Source organism: Buteo buteo, chromosome 3 (assembly GCF_964188355.1).
Source record: "Buteo buteo chromosome 3, bButBut1.hap1.1, whole genome shotgun sequence".
Taxonomy (NCBI): domain Eukaryota; kingdom Metazoa; phylum Chordata; class Aves; order Accipitriformes; family Accipitridae; genus Buteo; species Buteo buteo.
Window position 1 is genome coordinate 63,078,920 of NC_134173.1, and position 27,668 is coordinate 63,106,587.

Sequence of the window (27,668 nt, forward strand, 5' to 3'; positions counted from 1 at the left end):
AGTGTCATCAGGAGCATACATTTGTGCAAAATCAAAATGTCCTAGATTACTAAGAGAAGAAAAAGGCAGAAATGCTACCTTTCATTCTAGTCTCGGTTACCTGAGTTCCCATACTTCTCTCCCTTACAGAGTTTTAATCAAAGGAATGAAAAATCAAGTCCTTATTTTCTGGTGCAGGCGAGTTGTACACATACACACATGCTCAGGCTAGCTCAACACAGGCCAGCCTGCATCCCCCAAGACTTACAGCACTAACAAAATCGCCCGACTGCTTCCACAGGTAGCTCAAAAGCAGTATAGTCACTTCTGTGTGGAGCCCGGATTAAGTCAGCTTATTGGATCCAGGCTGGTTCTTCAACTTCCAGAGACAGCCCATGTCGAAGAGAATTCATGACCCCGGGCTCTGCATACGCTCTGCAGGTAACCCGAGTGGCTCCAAGGGAGATGCACTGCTTCCACAGGCTTGGATCCAAGTGTCTGGATCCACCAGGAGCACATAACTTCAGAAGCACTGACATACCCACATGCAGAGGCAATTCCAGAAGCAAGGGAACAGTAGAGCTAAAAGAATTCAAGCTGGGTATGTTCTGGCATTCAGAAGGGACTGGCATGCAGATGAATTGCATTTTATAGACAGTCTCCCCTAATTTTCCACACAGACATTCCTAGCATAGAATGCCTGAACAAAACCACAGTATGGCCAGTAAAATAACTCTTCTTTCCTAATAGCAAGAAATCTGTTTACATATTCAAGCTTTAAATCTCTCAAAGAGCTAAATCGTTACACTTCCACTCGTAATACCAAAACAAGCAACCTGTAAATGCTGGGTCCCTACACTACATAAATGAAAGGTGTTCAAACAAGATACAGAGCTAATACATAACAGCTTATAACACAACTTTTATTAGAAAAGTTATACATAACAGCATCAACTATTTTCAAGAATATTAACCTTGAAAAGCAACAAAAACAGACTAAAAATGTGTAACAAGAAACTAATGACCTTTTCTATAATTAAACATTCAAGTTATCTACAATGTCTCTTTTTACAAAGGGGAAAAATTATGGTTTTACAGGCACATCATGTTGAAAATAAAGCTGCAGTAACTTTATACAATTAACTTTTTCAAGGATTATTAAAACATGGTCATCATGTAGTCTCAGATTTTTTCAAACATTCACATAATTTTACAGTTGAGTACACACTGAAATTTCAGAGTCCCAAAATTATTTTGTAAAAGTGCCAACATTAAAACCAGAACCTTCAGTGTGAATAATTTTGCCCTAAAAAAAGTTAAGACAGGTTTCCATAATCAACATATTCACATAATTTCTGGTGCTACCTGGTCTAACAGTAAAGCTTCATTCTTTATAAGTAAGATCAAATGGGACTTCTTTTGCAAAACTGATAGAATGTTTTGAACACAGGAGTGTGCATTACTGGAAAAAATTGATACTAAAACCATAAATATATCCAAAGAGCCATTAATAGACTACACAATTAAGTGGAACCGTGCCCGTTTGTACTGTATATTCAAGTTTGTTGCCCTTTCGGTACAGGTGGTATCTGAATTTAGCATCTTTACAAAGGCAATCTGTTCAACTTCTCTTATCCTTATCTTCATATGCCTGCTTAATAAAAATCAGATAATTTACAATCTAGAAGTCTGTTTTAAAAAGTCTGGAATTTATATACAGCTCTAACAAACCTAAAGCATTTGATATCTTAAAGGTTTAAATGAAATGACTAGAGTTTTTATTTGACGCTTATTAACAGTAATTAGCCATTATCAGTAGTGGACCATAACGAGGTGATAAGTGAAAAGGAATGTTTCGTCTAAAATGCTTAACACATGTTCCATCCTTTCATGTATGCAATAGTATCACATAGAGGAAGTGCTTTCCACAGACACCCGTTTCCCCTTAGCATCAAGGGCTACAAAAATCTGACTGCAAAAACGCAGTGACAAAGCAAGCTGACATATCAGGCACTACCTTTCATATTGGCAGCTTTATGAGACCCACGGTATGCACAAAGATCTAGGGAAAGGGAAAAAAAACACCACTATGAGAAGCAGACTGAACATTTTAGACGAGTTTGGCAAAGTTTTTAATCAGACAATAGGTTGGCCATTCAGGTTTACTTGTATAGGTTAAAAATATCACTATTGAATCAACTAGTCAAATTATCGTAAGACATTTCCATTGATACTCAACATTACATGCACCAATATTGCACACATCTGCTCTGAGTTGTTAAAACAATCTTCATCTGGGTCCTTGAGCTGTCTGGTTTCTGCAGTTGGAACTCAAGCCACCCAACCCAGCAGTTTCACTAAAAATTTAAGTGGTAAATTTAAAATACAAAACCCAAAATAACCCGAAGAGAAAACCAAGGACTTTATACAGACAATAAAATCTAAATTTTCTGCAATGGTCTTGTGGGCCCTACAGATGGGGCAATACATGTATGCACTAGTGAAATGAACACTAGCTCTGCTGTACCTAACCATTCAAATAATATGAAATCTTGGACCAGGTGTTGCAATGATGTCACTGTAAGGCTCCTCCTGTGTCAGCTCTATAGCTTGCTGTTTTTTAAGTACCAGGAAACTGTAGAATTTTGCAGCTGCTTGTTTTCTATTCGTATTTCTGCACAGCTCAAGCAAACTGATAGATTCCGCTCCAGTCTTAGCAAGAGCTCTCTGAAAAACACAAACATTGATACCATAAATTAAACAGAGAACTACATACAAACAAGAATGTCCGTTGGCAATATTCTGTTTGTTGTCACTCCCAGGACACTGTGAGGGATTGGGAAGGACTCAACATTGGATGGGGGGCATTACAGCATATACATGAAAATTTCTATACAGATCTTATCTAAATGAAACCAAGTAGGCTTCCCAGAGATGTGTGAAAAAAAATGCAATCTTGAATCTGTGCAACTTATACCAGAAACAATGCAGTATAGCACAAGGTTTTCTTTCTGCACCAATAGCTAGCCAGTCTTTTTTGACTACAGGACAAATATTTTTTAAATAGGAATAAAAAAATGCTGGTTTATTTCTCAAAATAAAAATAACTAAAAAAAAAAAATTATCTATTGTTTAAAACAAAATTTTAAGAGCTAAGGTTCTTTAAAAGATGCATAATTTTCCCAAGGTGGAAGCCTGTTTATTTCCAAAACTCCTCTGTTTGTCTGAAACTAAGCACCCAAAGTCACTTACATTTTTTCAAAGTCTTAGCCAGAATATAAAAAAATGCAGGAAAATACATCTGTTTGCTGGCTAGAACAACAACTGACGTCTTCAGTTTAAAACAGAACCGTCTGCTCTGGAATATCTAGTAGATGAAAAAATATTAGGCTGGCCAAACCAAATTACTTTATATTAAACACATCTTAAATTCAAATCTCATTACAGACTTAATGTTTCAGCCATCCAGTGTCATGCTCTTTTGGGCACATGGAAGAAAGAATCGGGGAAAAAAAAAAAGCTAGACATTGTCCAAAGAGAATTCTGAAGCTCTTTTCAGAAATCATGATGAAGCATTCGGAGGAGAAAACATTATACAACATTACCGACTAAACAGCTGTATACTTAAAAATTTCTTTTAAGCAACAATTGTACTAGTTTGGGCTGGGACAGAGTTAATTTTCTTCACAGCAGCTCATATTGTGCTATGTTTTGGATGGGAGCAAATGTTCTTGGTTTTGAGCAAGTAGGCTGGGGGTGCACAAGAAGCTGAGAGGGGACACAGCTGGGACAGCTGACCCCAACTGACCACAGGGATATTCGAGACCATATGACATCACGCTCAGCAAATAAAGCTGGGGGAAGGAGGAGGAAGGGGGGGGATGTTCAGAGTGATGGCATTTGTTTTCCCAAGTCACTGTTACGCGTGATGGAGCCCTGCTTTCCTGGAGATGGCTGAACACCTGCCTGCCCATGGGAAGTGGCGAATGAATTCCTTGTTTTGCTTTGCTTGCATGCATGGCTTTTGTCTTACCTATAAAACTGTCTTTATCTCAACCCACGAGTTCTCACTTTTACCCTTGTGACTCTCTTCTCCATCCCGCTTGGGGGCAGGGAGCAAGCAAGCGGCTGTGTGGGGCTGAGCCGATTACCAAGGTTAAACCACAACAACCATTTAAAACTATCTTACTTAAACTAGCAGAATTCTTGCAGGTGTGCAAGAGAACTCAATTAAATCACATTAGTTTACAGTGTAATCTGAACTAAATTTAAGTGTATTTAAGTGTCATAAAGACTACTTAGGAGTTTAAAATTGTTTCATTGTTTAGAGATATAAGCAAGTAATTCTTATGATATAACTCTAGTAACATTTTCCAGAAATGTATAGCTTTTGCTTGATTATATCATACTTTTGATAAACTTAATAGAATATGAAACACTACTAAATCTCAGTTTACTGAAAATTCAGCAGTATTCCCCCCTGCCCTCCAAAATCCACTCTACTGGAAATTCAGAGATACAATAATGACAGTGAACTTTTATCAGCAGAGATGGAGCCTATCAATTTCACAAAAAAGTGAGCATGACTTTGGAAAACAAAAACAGCTTAGAGAGAAAGAACTGAAACACTTCAGTGACAGTAGAATCTCGGGAGTTGCCAAAATGTTTAAGGGAACAAAGGGGTAGGAACCACAACCTAGATGGAAAGACAAAGGTAGTCCAAGAATATACGAAGTAGAGACCTAAATGGAAACGGACAGCGATTTGTACTTAAGTTCAAGTATATACTAGGGATGTTCAACTATCTTATCAGAAAAAAGCTCTTTAGTTCTAGCAAGCAAGAATCCATCCTACAAAGATTATCTGTCTGTGCAGACTGAAGCCACATGCTGAAAAGTAATGCTGTACCTCAGCCAAGGTCAGATTCCCACAGTTGTTAATAGATTCAGCTTATCATAGCATGGAAGTTTTCAAACTAGCCTAGCTGGGAGTAAAAATCGTATAAAATGGTTTTATCCCTAGATTTTGATGGGGTTTGCCTAGGGTCACAGAGCACAAAGTCAGAGGTGCTACAGTTTCACTGAAAACACAATCAAACCCAATTATTTTAAAATTCAAATTTCTGGGACTCTTACTTGCACACCAAGTGTGGACATAAAGGTTGAAAAACACTTCAGAAAAAAATTTTACTTCAAATGCTCTTTGGAAAAAAGTGACAATTATATTATCATTTAATCAATTACAAGCTTCCCCCCCCTCTAAGACAGAACCGATATTTTAAGTCTGTAACATCTACTGCAAAGAAAGCTCTTTCTTAACCTTTTAACTCAGGTCAAAAGTGTCGGTGGGCACACTCAAAAGCTACTTTAAAAGAAAGCAAATTATCAGGTGTACCTGAAGTCCATGAAGCATTTGCTGAGTCCTCTTGTTCCATCTCCTTTCTTCTTGATCCTGATCACCCCCTGTGCCGTCTTCTTCCTGCAAGCAGCCAAAATTCGCATGTTTAGAAAACAATTATCGTTACATAAAAGTTCTAGATATCACTGCAGCTTTTTCTAGATATCACTGCAGCTTTTTCTTTTCATCAAGCCAGAAGGTTTAGAAAACTTGAGTCACAGGATACATCTAGGGAAGGCAGGAAGCGGGATGGAGGAAGACACACACATAAGCTGATGTACCATAGTAAGGTTGCCTGCCACTATGATTATACCTCGAATTGTTATTCTGACAATTAGTAAAACAAAGAAGTTCAGTCATGACAGCTGAATGAGAAGAGACACTTCAGTCTAATCTAGGATTGCTAGTACTGAACACTGTATCAACAATGCTTTTATTTTGCAAACATTAATAGACACAGACATTCTCATTTCACTGGGGAAGCAGAACCATTGAAAAGGAAAATAGGTTGCTGCTAAAAATTGTGAAGGCCAGCTGTAACGACTCAGCTCCCCATGTCCTATGAAGCACTCACAGAGAGCAGTACTTGTTTATGGAAGATGTGTTAGATATGGCTTTTAAAAGAACTTTATTTCAAATCAGCAATTAAAAAAAATCACCACAAAAGCGACACATGCAAGCAGTATCTACTTTGTTTCCAGTCTTAACCCAAGAACCTTAAACTGTGCAAAAAACTGTTTGGCCAATTTTTTTATTTCTCAAAATTAAGTCAGCATGTATTTCTTCCTTTTTATTGTACAACTTTTAAAGTAACATTTCTCTGCATTCGACAACATCCTGAAGTGGTCAGGCAGTTGGACTAGACGATCATTGTAGGTCCCTTCCAACTGAAAATATTCTATTCTATTCTATTCTAACAGCTTTCTACATTGCTAGGACAATCACCTTGACTGAAGTAATTGACTAAAGCAATTCACATTTCTTTGTACATGTGACTTGTTACAGAAGGAAACTTCACATGTCCAGATACATTCTTTTTCCAACAAAACAGTTTTTAAAAAACTAATTTAATATTATACATTTTGGGTGTAAAATGAAAAGAATCAATGAAGTTTGTTTTGATAGCCACAGAGTATTAAATATTGTATCTAAGAAACAACTTCAGTTATCACATTTTAGGACATGGACCATCTCTCACAAAAATCCACTTTTATTAAGTGGCACGAACTATTTAAAATGCAACCATAAAATTAAGTTCAAAACTGCTTGTATAAGGCATCATAAAGTGGTTTAATCCAACCATGTGTGAGAATAGGAGAACCCTCTAATTCAAAGCAGAATGTATATGCAGTTTATAAAATGGAATGGTATAAATAAAATAAAATGTCCGTGGAATAAATTTTAAAATCTACATTTCCAAAGGTGGTAACTTCCCAAGTAAGGACTGAAGATTTATTTCTTATGCCATTTAATGAATCCAAAGTCAAACAGTGCTGGGAAACACACAAACCCTTTCCACACAAAGTTCTTACCTCCTCTTCTTCCTCCTCCTCTTTCTCTTTTTCCTTCTCCTTCTCTTTTTCTGGCAGAAGTTCTAGCTCTGGTATTAGCTGGCAGATGTTTTGGGGCTCCTCTGGAGGCATTTCTACAGGTGGTATTTCCAGCTGTTGTGATGGTGGATGCTTTAAGAGTATGCAATACAGTTAAACCTATGGCATCATTTTATCAGTGCTTTTACAATAGAATGCTGATGCTACAAACCAGTTTCACAAAATCCAAGTCTCTACATCTTAGCCGTTTGTCAGAATTTTTCATTTTTGAAAAATGAAAAGCCATCTGTTTTGTTTTGCTGTCCATACATGTATTTTTAATCCTTTAGATTCTACCCAAACCAGAAATTATGACACCACTGTAAGGAAAAAGGCTTTTCAATAACTTTATTTTAGTCCACCATCCAAACTACTGATCTTGTTTCTCAGATCAGCACATGCAACTTTAAATCCCACATAACCAGATGCAGTGCTACATGAACACACTAACACACTGGAACAAGACAACTTCAAAATATCAAAATGTTGCTCTTTGCAATACAAGCATGAAGGCATTAAAACGTAGGTACTTCGTAGTTTCCAAATATGTATGACTGACTTTAGTGCTCAAGTATAATTCTCAGAAGATATTTGTATCAAGAGGAAGAATCCAGAAAAGCAGCTTAACAGGATTTATGTAGTTGGTTTTAATAAAATTAATATACCGTATTCTCCCCCTGAATCTATACGCAGTTAAGTTTTTGCTAGTAAAGTTACCCTGACACTTGAAACTGTTTCTACACATATCCTAATATAGCTCAAAATAACTTCTGTTTTAGAGTCACACAGCAGGTATCAGTACAGGTATGCTGCTAGAGGCCTGATCTGGTTGGCACGATAAAAGAATTCCCAACACATACCAACAACATTGACTTCAACACAAGGTACAGTCAACGCCAATTTCACCCAATGACATGGCCAAGGAGCAGCAGCTGCCACTCTTTTTAATAAGATAATGTAACACCTAACAAGTCTCATCCTATGGTGAACAACCTGTTAGCCATGAAATATGTGCAAAGTGGGGTTAAAAAATGCACAAGTATGAGAAAGACAGCATAAACCAGGACTGTTCTCCTCAGGTAACCATTCAGAAAAAGAATACACCTTTCATTTTTCCCATTTCCTCTCCCCTTCACAAATATGGTTTCCTTTCACACTGCATCACAGCTTTTACAGAAGAGGTAGATATGAGCTAGTTTCCAAGTCTACTCATAACTCAACTAGGAAATCTTTCCTGAAGATCAAAGTTTTTCTTTGAACCCTTAACCCTGGAACATTAGGACTGACTTAAAAAGAACGTTTGTGCAGCTAGCACAATCCTTTCTTCATCAGTGAAAGCCGTTCACGTACGCTTGCCAAGCAGAAGAACTTGATAGCTTTGTAAGCAATACACTTTACTCCTTAAGACTTTTTCTGTAGGACACAGTGCCATTTCTTTATCCTACATGCATTTTAAATGTTTCAGTAAGCTTTCATAACTCTGTGGATGAAAAACACCATAAAGACTACCCAGGGACAAAGATTCTGATACTAGTCCACCTATCTTACACCACCACAGAAAGCTAGTGCCTCAAATCTGTGTCACTTCCTGCTCAAAGACACTACTCACTTCTCGCTCTAAAAAAATAATAAAAAAAATAATAAAAATCTTACTCACAGGTAACACTGGCTCTGGTTCTACTTGCTGCAGTTTGCGTTTAACACCTGTCTGAGGTGGTGGGGGTGGCATAACAGATTCATCCAGGTTGGTTCTGCTGCCTTCCATCATCGATTCTTGTAAACGACTTGGTTCTTCCAGAATAGGTTCATCTATATTCCACAACAAACCCAGTTTCAGATACTTTGGTACAGTTTCAAATTACATTACTAAGTCCAATCTGCTATTAATTTAGAATTGAGCACTCTTAAACAGCCTGCATAGCTTTTGCAGTGACTTAAATAGAATTGGTACAAATGTGCATACAACCCAATCCAATATCTATTTAATTCACTGGATCAAATGGAATGTCTTAAGTGTCTTCTACTTCAAAAAAAAAAAAGCTATTTTAACCCACAGACTGTGTATCAAGCTAAACTACCATTCCAAAGCTCTTTGCTTTATTCATAATCTTTGGTGTCTTAATATAAAGCAGAAAAGAGAAAAATAAGCTCCGAGGGAAAGCAGAGCATCTTTGACAAGACACAAACCAATGACATCTCGTTGCTGCTGTTGCTGTTGTTGCTGCTCCTCTCTGGGAACCTCTGGGTTTTCAAAGTCTTTAAGGAACTCGTCAAGGTTGTCAGCTTCTCCGCCTTTCCTCCTCTTTCTTAGGTCTTCTGGTACCAGGGGTGTAAGACAACGAGTAAAGAGCTACAGGGGAAAGGTTACATTATTCACTATTGTAGTTCTCAGTGTCCCTAATTTAGTTTCAGATCACTTAATTATGGGCCATCTTCCTTTTCTGTTTTTTAAGCTCCTCTCCAACAGTAGTAACATAAAAAAAATTCATTTATTTCTGTAAATGATACACATTTTAAGCATTGGTGTTATCTTAGTTGTTTCAATGAGTTGTTGTTTTTTTTAAAATTATGAATACTGTTATCACTACATCACTATTCATATGCTGATGTTTACTATATATGAGGCACAATCCTGAATATAGTCCATTTAGAAATGAACCTGCACAAAAACATTACCTTCAGTAGCCTGTTATTCCACAAAGGCTGTGCAGGCAGAGAGAAAAGCTTTTCAACTCCGCCAGTTTCTTTCCACATCATCAGTTTCTTAGTAGGAGGTGCCAAGTCCAAAGTAGTAACAATATCAGAGTAGTCACTTAATTGGGCTCGAATAGTCTTGCTATCCAGTTCTTTCACACTGTCCACAATCAGTTTTCTCTTCCTCTTTGCTTTGGTTTCCTTGACTGTTGAGATTTTTAGCAAGTAATGAAGGTTAGTTCATACAGATACCACACTGTAGAAGAAGAATCGTGCAGGTTCTTTATATGTCTTATTTACCCTCGTATAAAGCTGCCTCAAGAATCTAAGGCAATGTTAGCTTTCAGAGGAGGAATGAAAAGCTATAAGCACTATGAAAGGTCAAACACTAGCAATGCTGTCCCATAACCTACAAATTCTTCTGTGTATACTTGTAGCTCTACTGAATCTACTTAAGCCTCAATGCCCTCAGCTGCACATGCCTCCCTCCCTCATGGCTTGCTTGTCAGGCTGGTGGTCTTCAGGAGCAAACCCCCGAGATGTAAGGTCCCTCCGACCAAAGAGTCAAAATACCACACCAAGTTTTTCCCCTACACACTAGCTGAGCTTTGGCAGTGTTAACGTGGGTGGTTATCTTACCTGTACCTCTCATCCTGCTCTAGAATGACTTTACTGTAAACTGCTTACAGCCTGGCACTCTGCAGCAGACCCTGAAGCTCTGGCAAACGCTGTCTTTGCTGGTCCCAGCGGATCAGCTAGGACCTCTGTTGCTAGCTTGCCACCAGAGGGCAGTGCTAGGGCTTTTTAATTGGCCAAGCAGTAAATCAGGGCCTGGAGTTCAGTCTGAAAACACAGGACAAACTACATTTTTTCCAGATCTTTTTTTTTTTTTTTTTTTTAAATAAAGCAGGGATCTGTTTATAATGAGCCAAATACAGTACCAGTTAAAATAAGTGTCTTGCATTAGAGAAAAAGACAAGGAATTTCACTATTTAGTAGAACTTCAAATACAAAGATGCATCTCCTGAACTCAGCAATTCATTAAAGCTATGAATCACTAGAAGAGCACTCATTCTCAGTGTAAACAGTCACTCCTGGCCATCAAACATAGCATATCAAGAACTGTGCTGCACTACAGGTACTGTATTAGAATTAAAGACTTGATGAGTTCTATTCCAACTCATTGTATTTTAACCAGCATGTTTATCAAAAGCTACAGTATCATGCCACTACACATACTGACTGCATAAACTTCAAACTAGTATCCTCCAAGATCATCAATGTAAGCTACCTACCTGGAAAGTACTGGAAGGCTACCATTAGAATAAAAGGAATTCAGCACTTGGTCCCTGGTTTCTCTTCCAACTGAGAAGTAGAGTTAGCAGCAGTGCTAGACATTCATTTCCACTCCATCGAGCTAAGGTGGTCTCTGATGACCCAAGTAAAATATTCCTAAATAGCTTGCTTACCAGTTATGTCAATAGGCTCCAGAGCAAAAGCTTCCTCTTCATTGGGAACAAGCGTTGTCTGATCAGTCATAGTTGGTAACGGTTCAACTGGATCTACTGAGTCTGGGCTGTCTGGTCCACCCACTGCCAATTAGAACAAGTATCTTGCACGATGTAAAAACATTAAGAAACTGTGCTACCCTTCCCATTCCCTCCTCCACACTTTAAAGTGGTTTACCACATTTCATACTTTTGAGCTCAACATGCTTTTAAGGAATTAGAATCCCCATTAAATTAGTTGAAAAAAAGTAATTCTACATCTAAGCCCTAGAACATACTCACTTGATACATTATCATCATCATCCATATCATCATGGGGAGGCTGCTCTGGCATCATTACTCCACTTTCTGAGAGTGCAGGTGGGTCATCAAAAATACCACCATCATTATTACTGAGAAGTTTGTCATCTGAAACAACCACATGAAAGAATCAGTTTTGCATCCACAAATTTCATGAAACAAACATAGACAGTACTGAAGTACAGACAAATTTATGACAACACAGACAAAGATAGTGCAAAGGTTAGAGAAACCTATACTTTCAATGCTGACACAAAATCAATTAGGAGTGCTTTACCAAGGTGCATTTCAGCTAAAATTTTGAGCTAACAGATAACATTTACTACAATACACTTGCCACATATTTGCATCTTACTAGGTTTTTAGTACTTCACAGAGAAGCACTCAATACAATTCTCAACATATTAATTAAGCCCTTGGAAGGAGTCAGAGAACAACAGTTGCATATTGATTTTTCTCTAAAGAACGTTACATATAGAATGGAAAAACTCTGGATGATTTAATTTTACTTCATTTGAAATATGCAAACACTTAACATGCTATGCATCATCTGTATTGCTGTAGCATTCACAAACCAGAATTCCACTGCTGAAGGGATAAGCTAGAGGGGGACCCTTGGCAACAAAGGAAACAACCTTCCCCCTATCCCCCCAAGAACTAATTATTGAGGCAGAAGGCAGGACAGCGGAAAAACAAATTTCTCAAACATACCCAATATTCCACCATCATTTCCTTCTCCAAAATTATCATCTTTGTATTGGTCTTCATATTCCAGGTGATTAGATTTCTCATTGAGGTGACTGGTGCTCTGTTCAGGTTCCAGTAGGAGATTGGAAGCACTGGTGCTGACTAGCATGTCATCCTCAAATGCACTACCTTCTCTCATCATCTCACGATCATCCATCCCAAAGTCACCTGCAAGAATACGATTTCACTGCTATAAATACTAAAGAACCAATATGCAAGAGACCTAGCTAATCAATCAACAAAGGCCCAAATGTAAGACCAAACTTCATTTCAAGTTATCTGAATTGCAGAGTTAATGACAAGATGTAAGGAATTATGACCAGCTATACCATAGCAAAAATACTGTTCAAACAATTATAAAAATAACCATCTCCTCTTCAAAGCATTTTATTATACTTATTTGAATTGATTTTAGCCAAATCTGACTACATTTTAGCTGCACTGAAACCAAAGAATTCCAAGAATACAAAGAAGTTGTACTATATGCCTCGAGGTTGGGCTCCATGTACAGAGAGCAAACCAATACAAAGTCAACATCACCATCAATACCTAGATTATACTTTCAAAATGGTTACTATATTATGGATTACATTCTTGTACTCTGGAAACTAGATATTAAAATACAACTGTCTTCAGGCTTTAACTCAGATCTTAGAACACTGTCCTTGAAAAGATACTGAAAGAAGCTAGTCACCACCAACTGCTTCAGCTTTAGAAATCTCCTAAGTTTCTGACTGAAAACATGCTTATGATTAAAGCCAACAGCTGCCTTCATATTCACACCATGTTTTGAAAATTATATTTGACATAGTTCTTCACTAATTAACCTGACTGAATATTCTTCAGCTTTATATAGGCAGCTACAAGCTTGCTGAATATTAGAGGACAGGCTTTTTGGAAAAACTGACATGTACAAACTAAAAATTAAATGTTGGAAACACAGCATTTTTGATCAAATTTGTTTTGTACTTAGTGGGAATTCCGTAGTAATTGCAAAACCATAACTTTACAGTTACCAAAACTAGCTTAGTAACACATAATAATACACGAGATTTTTACCAAAGTCATTATCCTGGAGGATACTGATGTTGCCTACTTCTTCTCTCATTGTAATTTCTTCCACTCTACTCTGGTTCAAACTGAACTGCTGGGCCACATCAATATCACTTAAACAAACAGAAGGCAATTATTAAAAATCTCCATTTAAAGAAAAAATTATCAACAGATAAAGCCTGCTTAGATAAATGTGAAAGTAGTTCCTAAAAAGTAAACTATACACTTAAGTCAATTAATGAAAAAGCTGATGGTGAATATAGAATAGAAAACACTACTTAAAAGAGTAAGACCATTCATGGTTAAAACCTATCATCCAAATTGCATTAGCTTCTAGGTAACATATCAGTAACTTCTCTTACTGCTTGCTGCGTAGGGGTCACTACTTTTAAAGGCCCAATTAGTAAGCAATAAAAGACTTCGCCCCCCCTTCAACTTCAAAAGCTATTAATATAATTTATCAAAAGGTATATCTAGTAACACTAGTGTGTTAAGGCACATTTCTTAGAAGAACACAGAATTTTTATGTAGTTTCAAGTTAGCGTATACTATATATAAACATACAAACTTTTCATATAAACTAAATAGAACAGTGAGTAAAGCAAACTGTACCCTAGAAATTCCATTATGAGTAATACAGAAAGGAACATCAATTTTTTACAGATCAAGAACTATTCAAGTTGTATACTTGTTATTATGTTTACAAGTAACTCATTAGTATTAAAAAGTTTTAAGAATTTAAAAGCGCCCCTACAGAAGGTCAACAAGGACATTTCCATAAAACTAATCTTGTCTAACCTGAGAATGTATGTGTTGTAGAGTGCCTAGCCTAGAAGAAAAACAAAAGCGATAATACACAGCTGAGTTTTTCCAAAGCTTCTGTAAGGACAGCTTTAACTTCGGTTAAAATTACATGCTACTATGAACTTAAAATCAATACAGAGATGATTGTGTACTTGCTTGGTATATTAAAAGACTTAAGAATACAAGTTACCTACAGAATTTTTTTTTTTAATTCAGCAATGAGTTTGCTGTTTAAAACCAGCTTCTCCTCAACTAAAACCAGACATCATTTGCATGGAAATAAAAAAAATAAAGCAAGCTTACTCTAGATCAGGGAGCGGTTGGTCAAAATCATGAAATTCCTCAGGTAAGGTAATAGCATTGTAAGCAGCCTCTCTGTTTTCCTCAGGCAAATCAACAACCCCTGCGAAGAAGAACACTCAGACATGAGTTCCCATTCCTTAGGACAACAGCATTTTCCCCTGTGCCTTCAGCATTGTTTTCTCTGCACGAGCTTCTTGTCTTTAAGTTGTTGAATTGAACTGATGCTAGACACCTATGAAGAAACCTCAGGTAATGTTAGTATTGAGATTCAGTCTAAATTCAAAATATATACCCTCAAGCCCTTGTACTGTTTTATACAACCCTGGAAGCCTCATATCACTCGACAATGGTTGTGTAGCAATGCAGAGCTGTGTAGCTAACACAGGCGCATGTCATCACAACACTATGCAGGTACCTGCTACAAAATCATTTTATCACGATACTCCAGATGAGCTAGTTAGTCCTATGTTTTGGTTCGGGTAAAGCACGGCAACATGGCAGCCTGGTTTGGGTAAAGCAGTAGCAACGCAGTATGACTAGTTTGCTACTGGTCATTTAGTCAGTTCAATTAGCTCTGAAAATCCCAGCACAGTACTGACTGTACTTGGGCCACACAACTTTTAGGCTTCTGCGTTTAAAAGAGCTGGATTACCTAAACCACATACATACCTCTTCTTAACCTCCTGAGGTGCTTAATTTGCTCTTCAGTGGGCACTCTCAGATCATGACTATCAGATTAGGAATCACACAAAAACAGTGCCAGTAGTTGGTGCCTCACTTTTATTCAAAGACTTAGAGGTCAGGACACTTGAAAGTGCATGGGAAATGCAGTTCAATTCCTTCTGTAACTTGCAGAAGATTTGAGGTCTATGTTCTGCCTCTGACCCACATGACACAGGCAATTCTGAGGTACAGATACTTCAGAAACACTCTGCCCACTGTGTTCCCCTCTGCAATGGATAATCAAAGAACCACTGTCCAGAGAGACCAGGAACAAGCATGAGTCTGTAGTTTGCTCATTTTGGTACCTGGCTAGGAATGAAGAAACCTAGTCCATCCTTTCAGGGCTATCCAACATTTTTACCTGGTGGCTGCTTAAAATAAAACATGTAAATGATTCTCAGAGCAGCCAGGATCAAGACAATGCCTAAGAAACAAAGCTGATAAACTGAGAACAAAGACTAAGTGCCTCAACTTGTTTCAGGTCAGCATGCCACTTTTTGTTAATCTTGTTTTGAGGCGATTCACCTTCTACATGTGGTCTGTTGGGAGTGGGAAAATTGGGAAAACAGATTGCCTTGTGAAATTAGACAAATTTATGTGTTCTCATCACCTGAGGAAGTTAATTGCAACAGTAAACAAAAAATAGGCAACTGACAACAAATTGCCACTGAAAGCTACATAAAATTGAATGTCTGAATCACAATGTGAAGATCAGGAAATGAAGATAAAGGCATTATATACCTTTTCTCAAGTTTACTGTTGGGCTGGCTTTCAAGAGTTGCTTTTAAAAAAAAAAAAAGTCTTCCTTAACTTCAGCTTTTAAATCTATTACACTCACAAATTTAAAAAGGTAGAGTATGATCCAGCAGCTGTGAGTATCCAGCAGCTGTGAGTATCCAGCAGCTGTGAGTATCCAGCAGCTGTGAGTATCCAGCAGCTGTGAGTATCCAGCAGCTGTGAGTATCCAGCAGCTGTGAGTATCCAGCAGCTGTGAGTATCCAGCAGCTGTGAGTATCCAGCAGCTGTGAGTATCCAGCAGCTGTGAGTATCCAGCAGCTGTGAGTATCCAGCAGCTGTGAGTATCCAGCAGCTGTGAGTATCCAGCAGCTGTGAGTATCCAGCAGCTGTGAGTATCCAGCAGCTGTGAGTATCCAGCAGCTGTGAGTATCCAGCAGCTGTGAGTATCCAGCAGCTGTGAGTATCCAGCAGCTGTGAGTATCCAGCAGCTGTGAGTATCCAGCAGCTGTGAGTATCCAGCAGCTGTGAGTATCCAGCAGCTGTGAGTATCCAGCAGCTGTGAGTATCCAGCAGCTGTGAGTATCCAGCAGCTGTGAGTATCCAGCAGCTGTGAGTATCCAGCAGCTGTGAGTATCCAGCAGCTGTGAGTATCCAGCAGCTGTGAGTATCCAGCAGCTGTGAGTATCCAGCAGCTGTGAGTATCCAGCAGCTGTGAGTATCCAGCAGCTGTGAGTATCCAGCAGCTGTGAGTATCCAGCAGCTGTGAGTATCCAGCAGCTGTGAGTATCCAGCAGCTGTGAGTATCCAGCAGCTGTGAGTATCCAGCAGCTGTGAGTATCCAGCAGCTGTGAGTATCCAGCAGCTGTGAGTATCCAGCAGCTGTGAGTATCCAGCAGCTGTGAGTATCCAGCAGCTGTGAGTATCCAGCAGCTGTGAGTATCCAGCAGCTGTGAGTATCCAGCAGCTGTGAGTATCCAGCAGCTGTGAGTATCCAGCAGCATCACTACCACAGCTACACTCCAGCTGGAAAAAAGTTTCCCAGGCTAGAATTAAAGAAAACTATCAACCATGTATAAGCCAAGTAATGAATTTCTGGATGGAAAGTCATTTCAGGTATTAATATGGCTCCCCATCTTAGTGGAAAAATCTTAGAGTAAGCAACAATTGAGGGAGAAGTTATGTGTCACACAGACAAAAGGGAAAACATCTTTGTTCTGCACATTACAGTTCACATTATTTCCAGAAACTAAAATGTGAAAGTGGTAAAAAAACCAAACCAAAACAAAAACCCAAACCTACAGCTTACTTCTATGTTTCTTTTGTAACTCACGGCAAGGCAACCGTTACCCTTGATGGAAACAAGCTCCCTTCTGTGCTCCTATTCAGTACATGCAACTGACCTTTCTCAGACTTGTGACAGAAGGTAAAAACCATGCAGTGTATTTCCATTTAACATCATAGACCAAAACCAGCCAAAATCATAATTGAGATTTTACTGAATCAGCACTAATAGGAAAAATTTTCATTTAGAATTCAATTAAAAGATGTATTTCAGCATACAACTCAGTCACACAGCCAGCCTGAAGCCACACTAATGAAAATAACTTGTCCTATAAACCTGTATAACTTCATGTAATTCTTCTACAGAGATGGGAAGGTAGAATTGTATACCTTCTTAACAAATATCATTATATAACAACGTAACTTGTCACAGAGTGCTTAAAGACAGATACCTGGACGAAAAGCCATCTTAATCTTAATGAAAGCCTCATTACAGTCTGCAAGAAGATATTTTGCTTTCCTGTGGTAGATTCTAACAACGCCTAGTAAGAGATGTCCTGAGGTTCGAAGTGCCATCTTCACCTAAAAACATATTGCACAATCAGTGAATTAGATGTAGCCTTACTTTTTTTCTTCAATGAAATTTCAGTCAGCTTTGCGTGAGTTTTTCAATAACATTAAATATCCAAAACAAGTATAAAAATCAGCACAAAACTGATGAAAGAAAGAAAGAATTAGTTCAACATATTATTTATAGATGACCTGGCAAATATCAGTAAATTAATAGCAGCTCTGTCTAGTAAAATAAAATAAAAGACAAAACCCATTTTACCACATCTTTTTCTGACATCTTTTTTACTTTAATTGCGAAAAAAAGTGAAAAATACAAAAACTTGGACAGCCATAAATTACAATTTGGTTAAGTAAAATTTGGTTAAAAACTGTTACCTCTCCATCTTCTGTCCTGCAGTTAAGGAGAAAATCAGAGAGAAATAGTGGAAGATGTGGGGTGTCCATAAACAAGCACTGCCACATTAAAACAAGTTTAAGTTCCTTTCCTCTTTAACCTCTCTGCTTTACTATGTAATAAAGTATCTGCTGTAGGAACAGAAAACTGATAAAAGAGAATTCAGGCAAGGACTCTTAAGTACTTTAGTCTGAAAGAGCATGAGACTGCTGTTGAAGGGTATATGGAATAATTGTCTCCCTGGAACATTAATCCATAGAGGGTTTAACCTCAAGCTACAAGAATTCAACATTTTTATTGCATACTATGTCTTTCTAATATTTCATCTGATAAAAGTGTTACACAAAGTTAAATATATGAAATAGTGCCTATCAATTTCTCCTTTTTCTGAAAGAATGCTGCAGCTCACTAGTGAGTCCATGAACATTACCTTCTTCCTAAATCCTTCCAGAGCTGACACTGAAGCAAATCACTGTTCTGGAATATTAAGTATCACTGCAATTGTACTATACATTTTCTGCCTACACTTAGCAGTTCTTCCAAAATCCAGAGTAGCATTATAGAAACATTGTTATATTTGTATCAACCAAAAGAAAAGATAAAAATAAGTTTTCTTTCTTTTTCAAATAGTTGCTTTTCTTATAAGACATTCAGACATCTATTAATTGAGCAAAGTCACAACCATATCAGTCCACTAGTTCTTAAATGGAAAATTTCATTTTCATGAGTAGTAGAAGGGGAAAAAAACTCACATTTAAAAACCCAAGTTCCTCAAAATTTCCTCTGGTTTCACAATAGCCATCCAGAAGTGTTATGTTCTTTCAGTTTTGTTGCTGTCTATTCACTTCCCAGAAAACCAGAGACTAAAAGCTTCAAAAGCAAGGCTTTTACACTACAGTGTAGCGTTTTTACTATATGGAAGACCATCCTCACGTAACCAGTAACATTACAAGCTACTGCGATACCTCAGATCTTTTTGCTGTAGCTAAGCCCAAACATGCTTTGAACTTAGGTCACAAGCATAAACAAAAATATCTTCATTATTATTTCTACAGCTCCCAGCAACAACAGCACTGAAAGAGTATTATCATAAGGCCTTTAAAAGTTACTCCTTAGAAAGCCTAGGCTTTCCTCTTTTCCAAACATTTGCTTCTAAATGATGCATGGTACATCAAGATACAAGTCTTCCATCTACACAAAGCAAAACATTTTGTAACTAAATTGCACAATACTTTAGCATTAGAAGATTGACAAGAAAATACACTTCAGAATCAAAGAGTCAATAGAGTATTTCACATCTGAAGGGACCTTTCCACTCTTTAGAACAGCAACATTAAGAATTTTATTTGTTTCAGTGACCCAAATGCAACTACCACCTGTACACACAACTTCTTTTCACTACAAGATAATGTTACATCAGTGTAAAATAGATACCTTTGGTGAAATGATACTCTCCACGCTGCTCTCCAGATTACATTCAAAAACATGGGCTTTGGTTAGCTTCTTATCCCAGTGGGCCGCCAGCCAGATTTTGGCCAGCGGCCCACGCTTGCTCAGAACAAAGTGGGCATAGAACATGGTCCCAGATGTCTAAAACAAGGTGCAAACCTGTAAAAACAAAGGCAAATTTTTTTTTTCCTAGAAGTTTTTTTATGAGGAATGTCTTTGTAAACACACCTCTTATCCGCAGTAAGCAAAGCACGTGTTTGCTTTTCAATCATTAAGGTCAGACTATTTGTATAAAATTTTTAAGAAGCCAACACTTACAAGTGGTGGCCATGTAATAGCATATACATTTATTGCAGAGGAAATACAAAGCAGGAAGAACAGCAACCAATGACCATTTACATAATTTAAAAATGTTTACCATCCCGCAAGGAAAAAAAACTTGAATATATTAAAATTTATGGTAATGATACCAAACTCATATAATGCAAACAAACATGTCTCAGTTTTCAGTCCACACTAGTTTTCTACCACTTCCACTTCTTTCTACTCTTAATTCAGTAGCTACTACTATGCTACACCAGTATATATTCTATATGGTTTCAGTAAAACATTCAGCATTATAAAATACACAGTCCTAAACTTTTTGGACTTCACCATACTTTCCTAAACAGAAAGTACAATTATGTCTTCATTTCTGAACAGACTGCTCTGCATTTCATAATCCTCTTAGTAATGCTTCATATTTTTTATTCAAGTGTTAATAAAAATGGTAAGAAAATGGACTGCGTTATTCCAAACTTCCTGAAGATTTCATTTTCCTCTTTCTCCTTCACCAGAAAAACAGAATTCCTTTTATCTACTTATCTAGTAACTACCTCTTACGGCTGATAAGATGCCAACATATCAAACCATGAGGAAGCAGAACAGCATGATGTCTTATGATCTAAACATGCCAATTTCATGCATGAGGTAAGCATACAATTCAGTTCAACTACAAGTTGAGAAAACAAAAAGGTTGCTTTAAAGAGGTGGAAGATTCTCCACAAACAGCTTCTTCTCCAGCAATATCTGTAACTAGGGAAAAAGAAACGAAAGATAAGAACAGGAGAGATGCAACAAGTGCATTTCAGTTTTTACCTCCTCCATGCCTACAGAAAAACTTCCAGGGGAAGCACAGCAACCTAGCAGTAAAAGCAGGGCAGTTTAATCTGGGCAGAGCCAGTGCAAGGAGCATCAGTTTCTAGCCATGAAAAAAACCACCAGTGTTTCCCAAATGCACGCCAACACAACTTATAAGCAAATAGGCAACACAAGGAAGCACAAAGCATTGGTAAAAGTGACAGCCAGAGAGAGAATCTCAGGAAGCCAACTCCTACACCATACCAATTTACTTGGAGGTGAAAGAAACAAGTTCCAAAGCAGCTAGGGTAGAGCTGTTGATATTTATAGGGCATGCTTCACAAAAAAACCCAAACAAAAAACCCAACAACCAAAACAAAAAAAAAAAAAAAAAGAGGAGGAGCACAATTGTGACCGCTAGAAAAATAAGTATAGGGGCAAGAGAAGCACTGGCATTACTGGTTCAGTGGAAGCAAAGCCAACCTCTTTGGTTGGATAACAAATGAAAAACTGTAAATCTAGGGGTAGATCTCTGAAAGTAAAGGCCAATAATTTTTTTTGTTGTGCTTTTTTTTTTTAGTTTGTTTAATAAATGGGATCTGAAGGAATATAAAGGATATGGAAAATTATCTTTGTAGTGGTACCATACTCTGTACTTGTACCCACTTATAGGTATCATTCAACATGCAAGATGATGAAAGCTTTGATTTTCAGCTGCATTAAACAGAACAGCACTGTTTGGACAACAGAATTGATTATCAAGCTTATCTGTCTTAATGACAGACTGGCCACTGCTTCTGTTCATCACCAAGAATGGACACAGTGGACAGGATTTAAAGGAAATAAAGGCCATGTTCAGCTTCAGCTAAAGTTAACACAATAGACAGAAGGGATTAAAACTACACTTGGGAGTGAAGTTGATAGTTTTGAGTCATAACAAAACTGCAGATTAACAAAAGGTTAAAATGCTATTTTTATTTGTTGAAATTGTGTGAGGGCCAAGGACAACACTGCACAAAGATGGACATGAGCAAGCTTTTCTAGGAAGCACAACGAAACAATTTTGGAAGTCTTCATCAACAAGTTATCTAACAGAAGGTATTCTACTTCCCCCCCCGCAACAGTGTTTTTTGAAAGATATCCCACTGTCTCAAAAGCCAGCAGACAATTCAATCCCTTCTGCATTTTCAAAGGCCTCACAGTATTTTTGTATATGCAAAGACATAACTTTACAGCACAGCATTTTGATATCTTGAGTTGCTACCACAACCATGCACTGCTCTGGTAACAGCAGGCCTGTAAATTACCCCTTGTCATGGTATAACCCCAGCCAGCAACTAAGCACCATGCAGTCACTCACTCACTTCTCCCCCCTCCCAGTGGGATGGGGAGGAGAATCGGGGAAAAAAAAGTAACTTGTGGGTTGAGAGAAGAACAGTTTAATAACTAAACAATAAACAATTAATAATGAAAATAATAACACAAATCTAATAATAATTATAATAATAGTAATGAAAAGGAATATAACAAAATGAGAGAAATTGGACCCAAGAAAAGACAAGTGATGCACAATGCAATTGCTCACCAGCTGCTGACTGATGCCCAAACAGCGATCCACCCCTCCCAGCCAAGGCCCCCCAGTTTATATACCAAGCATGATGTTCTATGGTATAGAATATCCCTCTGGCTAGGTCAGGTCAGGTGTCCTGGCTATACTCCCTCGCAGCTTCTTGTGCACCTGCTTGCTGGCAGAGCATGGGAAACTGAAAAATCCTTAAGTTAGGATAAGCAATACCTAGCAACAACTAAAACATCAGTGTGTTATCAACATTATTGTCACACTAAACCCAAAACACACTATACCAGTTACTAGGAAGAAAATTAACTCTATCCGAGCCAAAACCAGGACACCCATGAATATGAGGAACAGGGGAAAACACAGACAGTTAACAAAACCACTTGTATTACTCCACTAAAAACTTCCAACAACAATTGCAAAAGAATGTACTTTGATTCAGGGAGTTTGGTGCAATTATTCACCAATGTTTTACAATCACTAAAATATGTAGCACAGGCTTCACAAAACTTAAAAAAATACAGTTAACTGTAACCCTGAAAATATACTCAAGATTTCCTGTTAAACGTGAAACATACTACTTGGACAACTCAGACAGAAACAACTTACCACTTTAAATCCCAGAAAGCAAGGATAATGCAAGTGTTAAGACAACTATCTAAGATATCTAAGAGGAAGCAAGGTTCCCCAAAAAACTGAGGTGTCAGGATCACACCAAGGCTAATGATTTCACAACTTTTTTTCTTTTTTTTTTTTTAAACAGACAGATTCTGTCTTTTAAAGAACTAACAGTCCAAGTCAAAGTACTCCCCATAAGGGGGCTTAACATATATGAGGGAGTTTCAAAACATATGCTTCGTTAGCAATTAAATCAAAGTATAGAGGCTGAAAACTATTGCACCAAGGGAAGGCACAGAAACAATAAGTGGTCACCTGTGTTTGTGGTGTTTCATAGGTTTGACTACCACTCGAGTTATGGATCAAACCTAAAACTTTCTTGTAGGACTAATGAGAAGATTATACTACATGTGCAGAGTACTTAAACTTTTGGAGCAAATAAGAACCAAAAATAACTAGCTTCTGACAGAGGTCATCTGTTTCTCTTCATCCATTAATGAAGCCTTGCCACAGCAAAATACATGAAAAGAAAGAGTGACAATCAGAATACAGATAGTTTTAAAGTGTGTATTAATCTGAACTGTTATTAACAAATAATACTTCTATTCCCTGAAACACTAATTTCCTGTCACAATATGAGTCTCTGCCACTTCCAAATTCCAGCAGATAGTCTGCTCTGTAAGGTAATAGCTGGGTTACAGGAACTGTAGAAATCCCACCTTTACGGTTCTGAGCTGCAGCACTCCAGCTACTGTTGTGTAGAGCATCAGCACAATTGCTTAAAGCAGGCCCCAATGGTTGCGCTCACTTTCTCCAGAGTTTTTTCTTTCTTTTCAGATAATCGTTTTCCTTATTTCAGGCTTTTTGTCTGATCTTTAATTCATAGGGCATTATGCTGATGCAGTGGCATAAAAGGAGAAGAAATAGATTTTCTGGCATAATTCGAGACTGGGATGAATGTTAAAGGAACCAAGAGTTTCTTGGAGTGGCAGAGTGCTCATGCAGACATGTAAAACATATGTTGTTGGCTGCAAAAGCAACTCTTAAGAATCCTCAAAAGAAAAAGGATAGCTGATGGCTCTTAAAAAGCTTGTAAGGCAAAATGTAACTGTTAAATTCTGAAATTGACTGGGTACAAACCAGGACCTTAAAACTTGTTCTAAGAACTTACTCATTTTTCTGTCTTGCTTGCACTGCTCTGACACAAAAATAATATGTACTCACACAAGACCAGGTGGGACCAAATCCTGATCTTGCCAAACTGTGCCTTTAAAAGACTTTAAACTTGATTTTAATTAACTTCAAATTTGCTTCAATGGGCCACAATTGTCCTCAGGTTCCTCTGCCTAAATTGGTCCTTAACAATTGCAAAATCTCATTTTAAAGCTTTTTCTTTCTACAGAAGTGTAGGGAAAAAAAAGGACTGTAATTCTATACACAAAGTAACTGAACACGTAAAGCGAAACTAATACAATACTGATAGTACACACAATCTGATCCAGAATCTGCCTGTTTCATTCTGAGTATCTGGTAATTGATCCTCCCAAAGAAGCAACAAGAAAATTGGGTAGATGCTACCTATGAACTTGATCTTTACCATCAATTCACAAATATTAAGTCTTAAAATCCTTCTGCATATTAGAATGGCTAACTATCTAAACTCTGAAAAGCACTCTTGTGTAGCTTGAGTCCCATCCTTCAAGACATTCAGAAAGAAGCTTAATGAACTAACAGTTGGCAATAATATTGCAGACAACAAATACAATATTCACCATATTTTAATTTGGCTGTGGTTCACTCTAGCCCATTAAATCCACTTGCCTGTTACTCTACGAGGTCAAGTTATGTATACACACACCAGTTCAGAGGTTAAGTTCAGTCTTCAATTTGTTTTACTGTCACCTACTTTTTTTCCTGTTCTAAGGTTACTCCAGAACCACACTCATTCACTGATCAGCAGACAACTTCCATAGTACAGTTTAAAAATCAGCCAGTTATTTTAATTCATTTGTTCTTATGCTATCCTTCAATCTCTCTTCTCTGCTGGTTCCCCCCTACACACATATTTTCTTCCTATGCTGTCCCTGTTTCTCTTTTGCTAAGCCAAGCCAGCCCTGGGGCATATGGGGAAGAGTGAGCTCACTCTGCACACCTGCAGCAGTTCGAGTTGGCCCTGCTGGACTTCAGAAGTCCAGAAGAATTACCCTGAACCTGCAATTGCACTTTGAGTTCTTCAATTTTAACTCATAATCCTTCACTACAGAGTCCCTCTTACATGTCTAAAAGTTCCCTGGTGCAGGGACTTATAAACACTGTCTCACTAGCAAGTTTCATTAGCATGCTGAACACCTGACGCCACTGGGGAAAAAAAAAATTCATCACAGGACCAGTCTTCACAAACTCCACTAAAAACTCCTTACAGCTCAAAGCCTCTTTTCAGCACTACCTTATTTCATCTCCTTCCTTCAACCACCTTTATAATTCTCTGGTTAAGCTGCATCTTTCTGAATTTTAGTGTATTTCTTTGTGGCACCTGCAGCTTTGCTGAAGTTCAGTGACAAGTCACCTCAATTTCTTATGTCCACAAAATCAATTATTGAAAAGATGAAATTGAACTAGTCCAACCTGACATACCTTTGATAAAAGCATACAGCATTTTCCATTTGTCTCTAGGTCAGTTTTTCCATCAACATTTTTTCTGAAATCCTGTGGCTGAGGTTGCACTACCAGGCCTATAATTGCTCAAAACACACCACTCCTTTACAGGAACTGCATTCACTGTTCTCCAGTTAAAATATACTACGCACCTACATAATCAAATTGCTAGAATCAGTGCCCCACTAAAGTTACTAATTCAGAAGGCAGATCACTCAGAATTACTGTACAGAGTTTGAGATTATTGAACCCTACGAACGCTGTTCCCCCCAACTCCGTTTTCATATCCAAACCTGAGCAGGTATCCTGCCCTTGCCCCTAGATTCAGCATGTCTGCTCATCCAGTAGAAAACAATCTTTTTAATTTTAGGCCCTGTCTCGATTATCCCAACCTGTTTTGCACAATTCCAGTTCCAAGTCAAACTAATACACTTGCAGAAACCATGTATTAACACACTCCTTAAATGTACATAAGTTGAGTAAGAGAATTCCTTATGTTACTTCATCTTTTGCAGCAGTTATTCCTCTGCACTGTTCACCCAAAGACCCCAAACGTAAAAAACTAACTTTCTAACATTTTACCTCAAAGTAGTTAAACTCATGTATTGAGACAACTATTCTCATTTCTGTGGGAATTCCCATTATATCAGCAACCCTGATGGCAAAACAAGACTAATTTAATTGTGTGGTAATTTACATTTATTGTAGGTCACTAACATTTTGCTCCTTTTATTTCCCCCACCACAGTTCCTCTCCAGTTAAAACTTTAGATCAGTGGGCTTTGCGTTTCCAAGTTTCACAGAATGTCAAATATTTACAAGTGAGCCTCCACAAAACAAAATGCAAGCCTGGCCCTCCTAATGCTTTGATGGTTCCCCATTTTTGACGTAACACGTTTCACTGAGAAAGAGATTAATGGAAGTGTATGCTTACTGCACACGTTCATACAATGTGGGCCTAAATGACAACTTCTCCAAATTCACAATATTTTCTTCCATATGTCTAAATTTAACAAAAAGCCATTTTCACTGAAAGAGTGCCGTGCCATAAAAAAACCAACACCTTGTTTTGTATTTAACGGAAGCCCTTCATTCAGGATCAGGGAGAAACCTTAAAAGCTATAGCAAGATTTATATCAGAGCATCCACAGCAGCTGCCAGAGTAAGGTCTTAATTCTTCAAGAGACAGGCATTTTTAAAGGGACCTTTTATTTGCAGATCAACAGTCACAGTGCCCAGAAGGTAGTTCATATGTTACTAGTGAGGCTGGCGAGAACATTCAAGACTCCGCTTTATCTAAGCGAGAAGTTAAATTACATGAGAAAACAAGAGACAGGCAGACGCAACCTTGCTCCTCTCCCCCTCCCCAGACTGCAGCAGCCCCGCAGCTACGCCGTCCCTTTTGCCAACCCACAGCTTGGGGATCTGCTACATTACTCCGGCCACCGGACCCCGACACATTGCTCCCTCAGCTCCCCCGTGAACCGGCTCTCCCGCGGCAGCGGGGAGGTCACCGCGCTTCCGCGCGTGCGACCGCTCCAGGCTTACAGACCGTCTCCACCACGGAGCGCACACCCGCCTCTGCCTCCCCGCCCGGGGCTCAGCCCGTGCCGCCGCCAGGCCGCAGACCGGTTCCCGCTGCGCCCGACCGCGGCGCAGGTCACCCCGGGCCCCCAGCCCCGGCCCCGCCGCCCTGCCCCTCCCGGGGAGCCCCAGGCGGCGCCGCGCAGCGGGCTGCCAGGCGGGCCCGGCCCTCCCCTCCCGCTGCTGCTCGCCCGCCCCCGCCGGGAGGGCTCGGCCGAAGGGCCGGCGCGGCCGTCCCCGGCCGCGGGGGGGCCGGCGGCCGAGCCCGAGTAGGCCGGCAGCGCTCCGAGAGCCAGGCTGCGGCCGGCCCCCGCCGTGCCCCCTTCGGACGGCGACAGCGAGCCGGGGCGACCGGCGGGAGCGAGCGCGGCTGGAGCCGCTCCTTACCCTGGTCTAGGGCAGGGGGAGGCCGGTGCGGCGGCTGGCGAGGCCGGGCTCGGTAACCGCTCCGCTGAGCCGAGCCGAGCCGCTCACTCAAACAAACAAGATGGCGGCCGCAGCCCTTCCTGCCGCCCAAACCAGCCGTTCAAATCGGCAGGATGTTTACTGTTAAAATGCCCCCTCCTCCCCGCGAGCCGCGGCGCC

At 39.0% G+C, this 27,668-nt stretch overlaps 1 protein-coding gene across 2 annotated transcripts; it reads right to left on the reverse strand.

The window, feature by feature from the left end:
- Positions 1 to 881: 881 nt before the first annotated feature.
- On the reverse strand, positions 882 to 27,668 carry RAD21 (RAD21 cohesin complex component). 2 transcript variants are annotated; one of them, XM_075023845.1, is made up of 14 exons: positions 27,471 to 27,668; positions 19,518 to 19,691; positions 17,569 to 17,698; positions 14,375 to 14,474; positions 13,274 to 13,380; positions 12,179 to 12,382; positions 11,450 to 11,575; positions 11,129 to 11,251; positions 9,642 to 9,865; positions 9,153 to 9,315; positions 8,623 to 8,774; positions 6,909 to 7,058; positions 5,374 to 5,457; positions 882 to 2,706 (listed from the first exon to the last, which is right to left on the reverse strand). In XM_075023845.1, exons 2-14 carry the CDS (start codon positions 19,659 to 19,661, stop codon positions 2,515 to 2,517), a joined length of 1,899 nt encoding a protein of 632 aa, XP_074879946.1. In that variant the 5' UTR covers positions 19,662 to 19,691; positions 27,471 to 27,668; the 3' UTR covers positions 882 to 2,514. The 2 variants fall into 2 exon arrangements, with proteins under 2 accessions (XP_074879946.1, XP_074879947.1); XM_075023846.1 differs by lacking the exon at positions 27,471 to 27,668 and adding an exon at positions 20,408 to 20,550.

Coding starts and splice junctions, on each gene's coding strand:
- RAD21 (XM_075023845.1), bottom strand. CDS start 19,661: ATGTTCTATGCCCACTTTGTTCTGAGCAAGCGTGGGCCGCTGGCCAAA. Junction 11,252..11,449: donor TGATGATGATAATGTATCAA/GTGAGTATGTTC, acceptor TCTAATTGGCAG/TGGGTGGACCAGACAGCCCA. Junction 8,775..9,152: donor GCAGCAACGAGATGTCATTG/GTTTGTGTCTTG, acceptor TGTGGAATATAG/ATGAACCTATTCTGGAAGAA.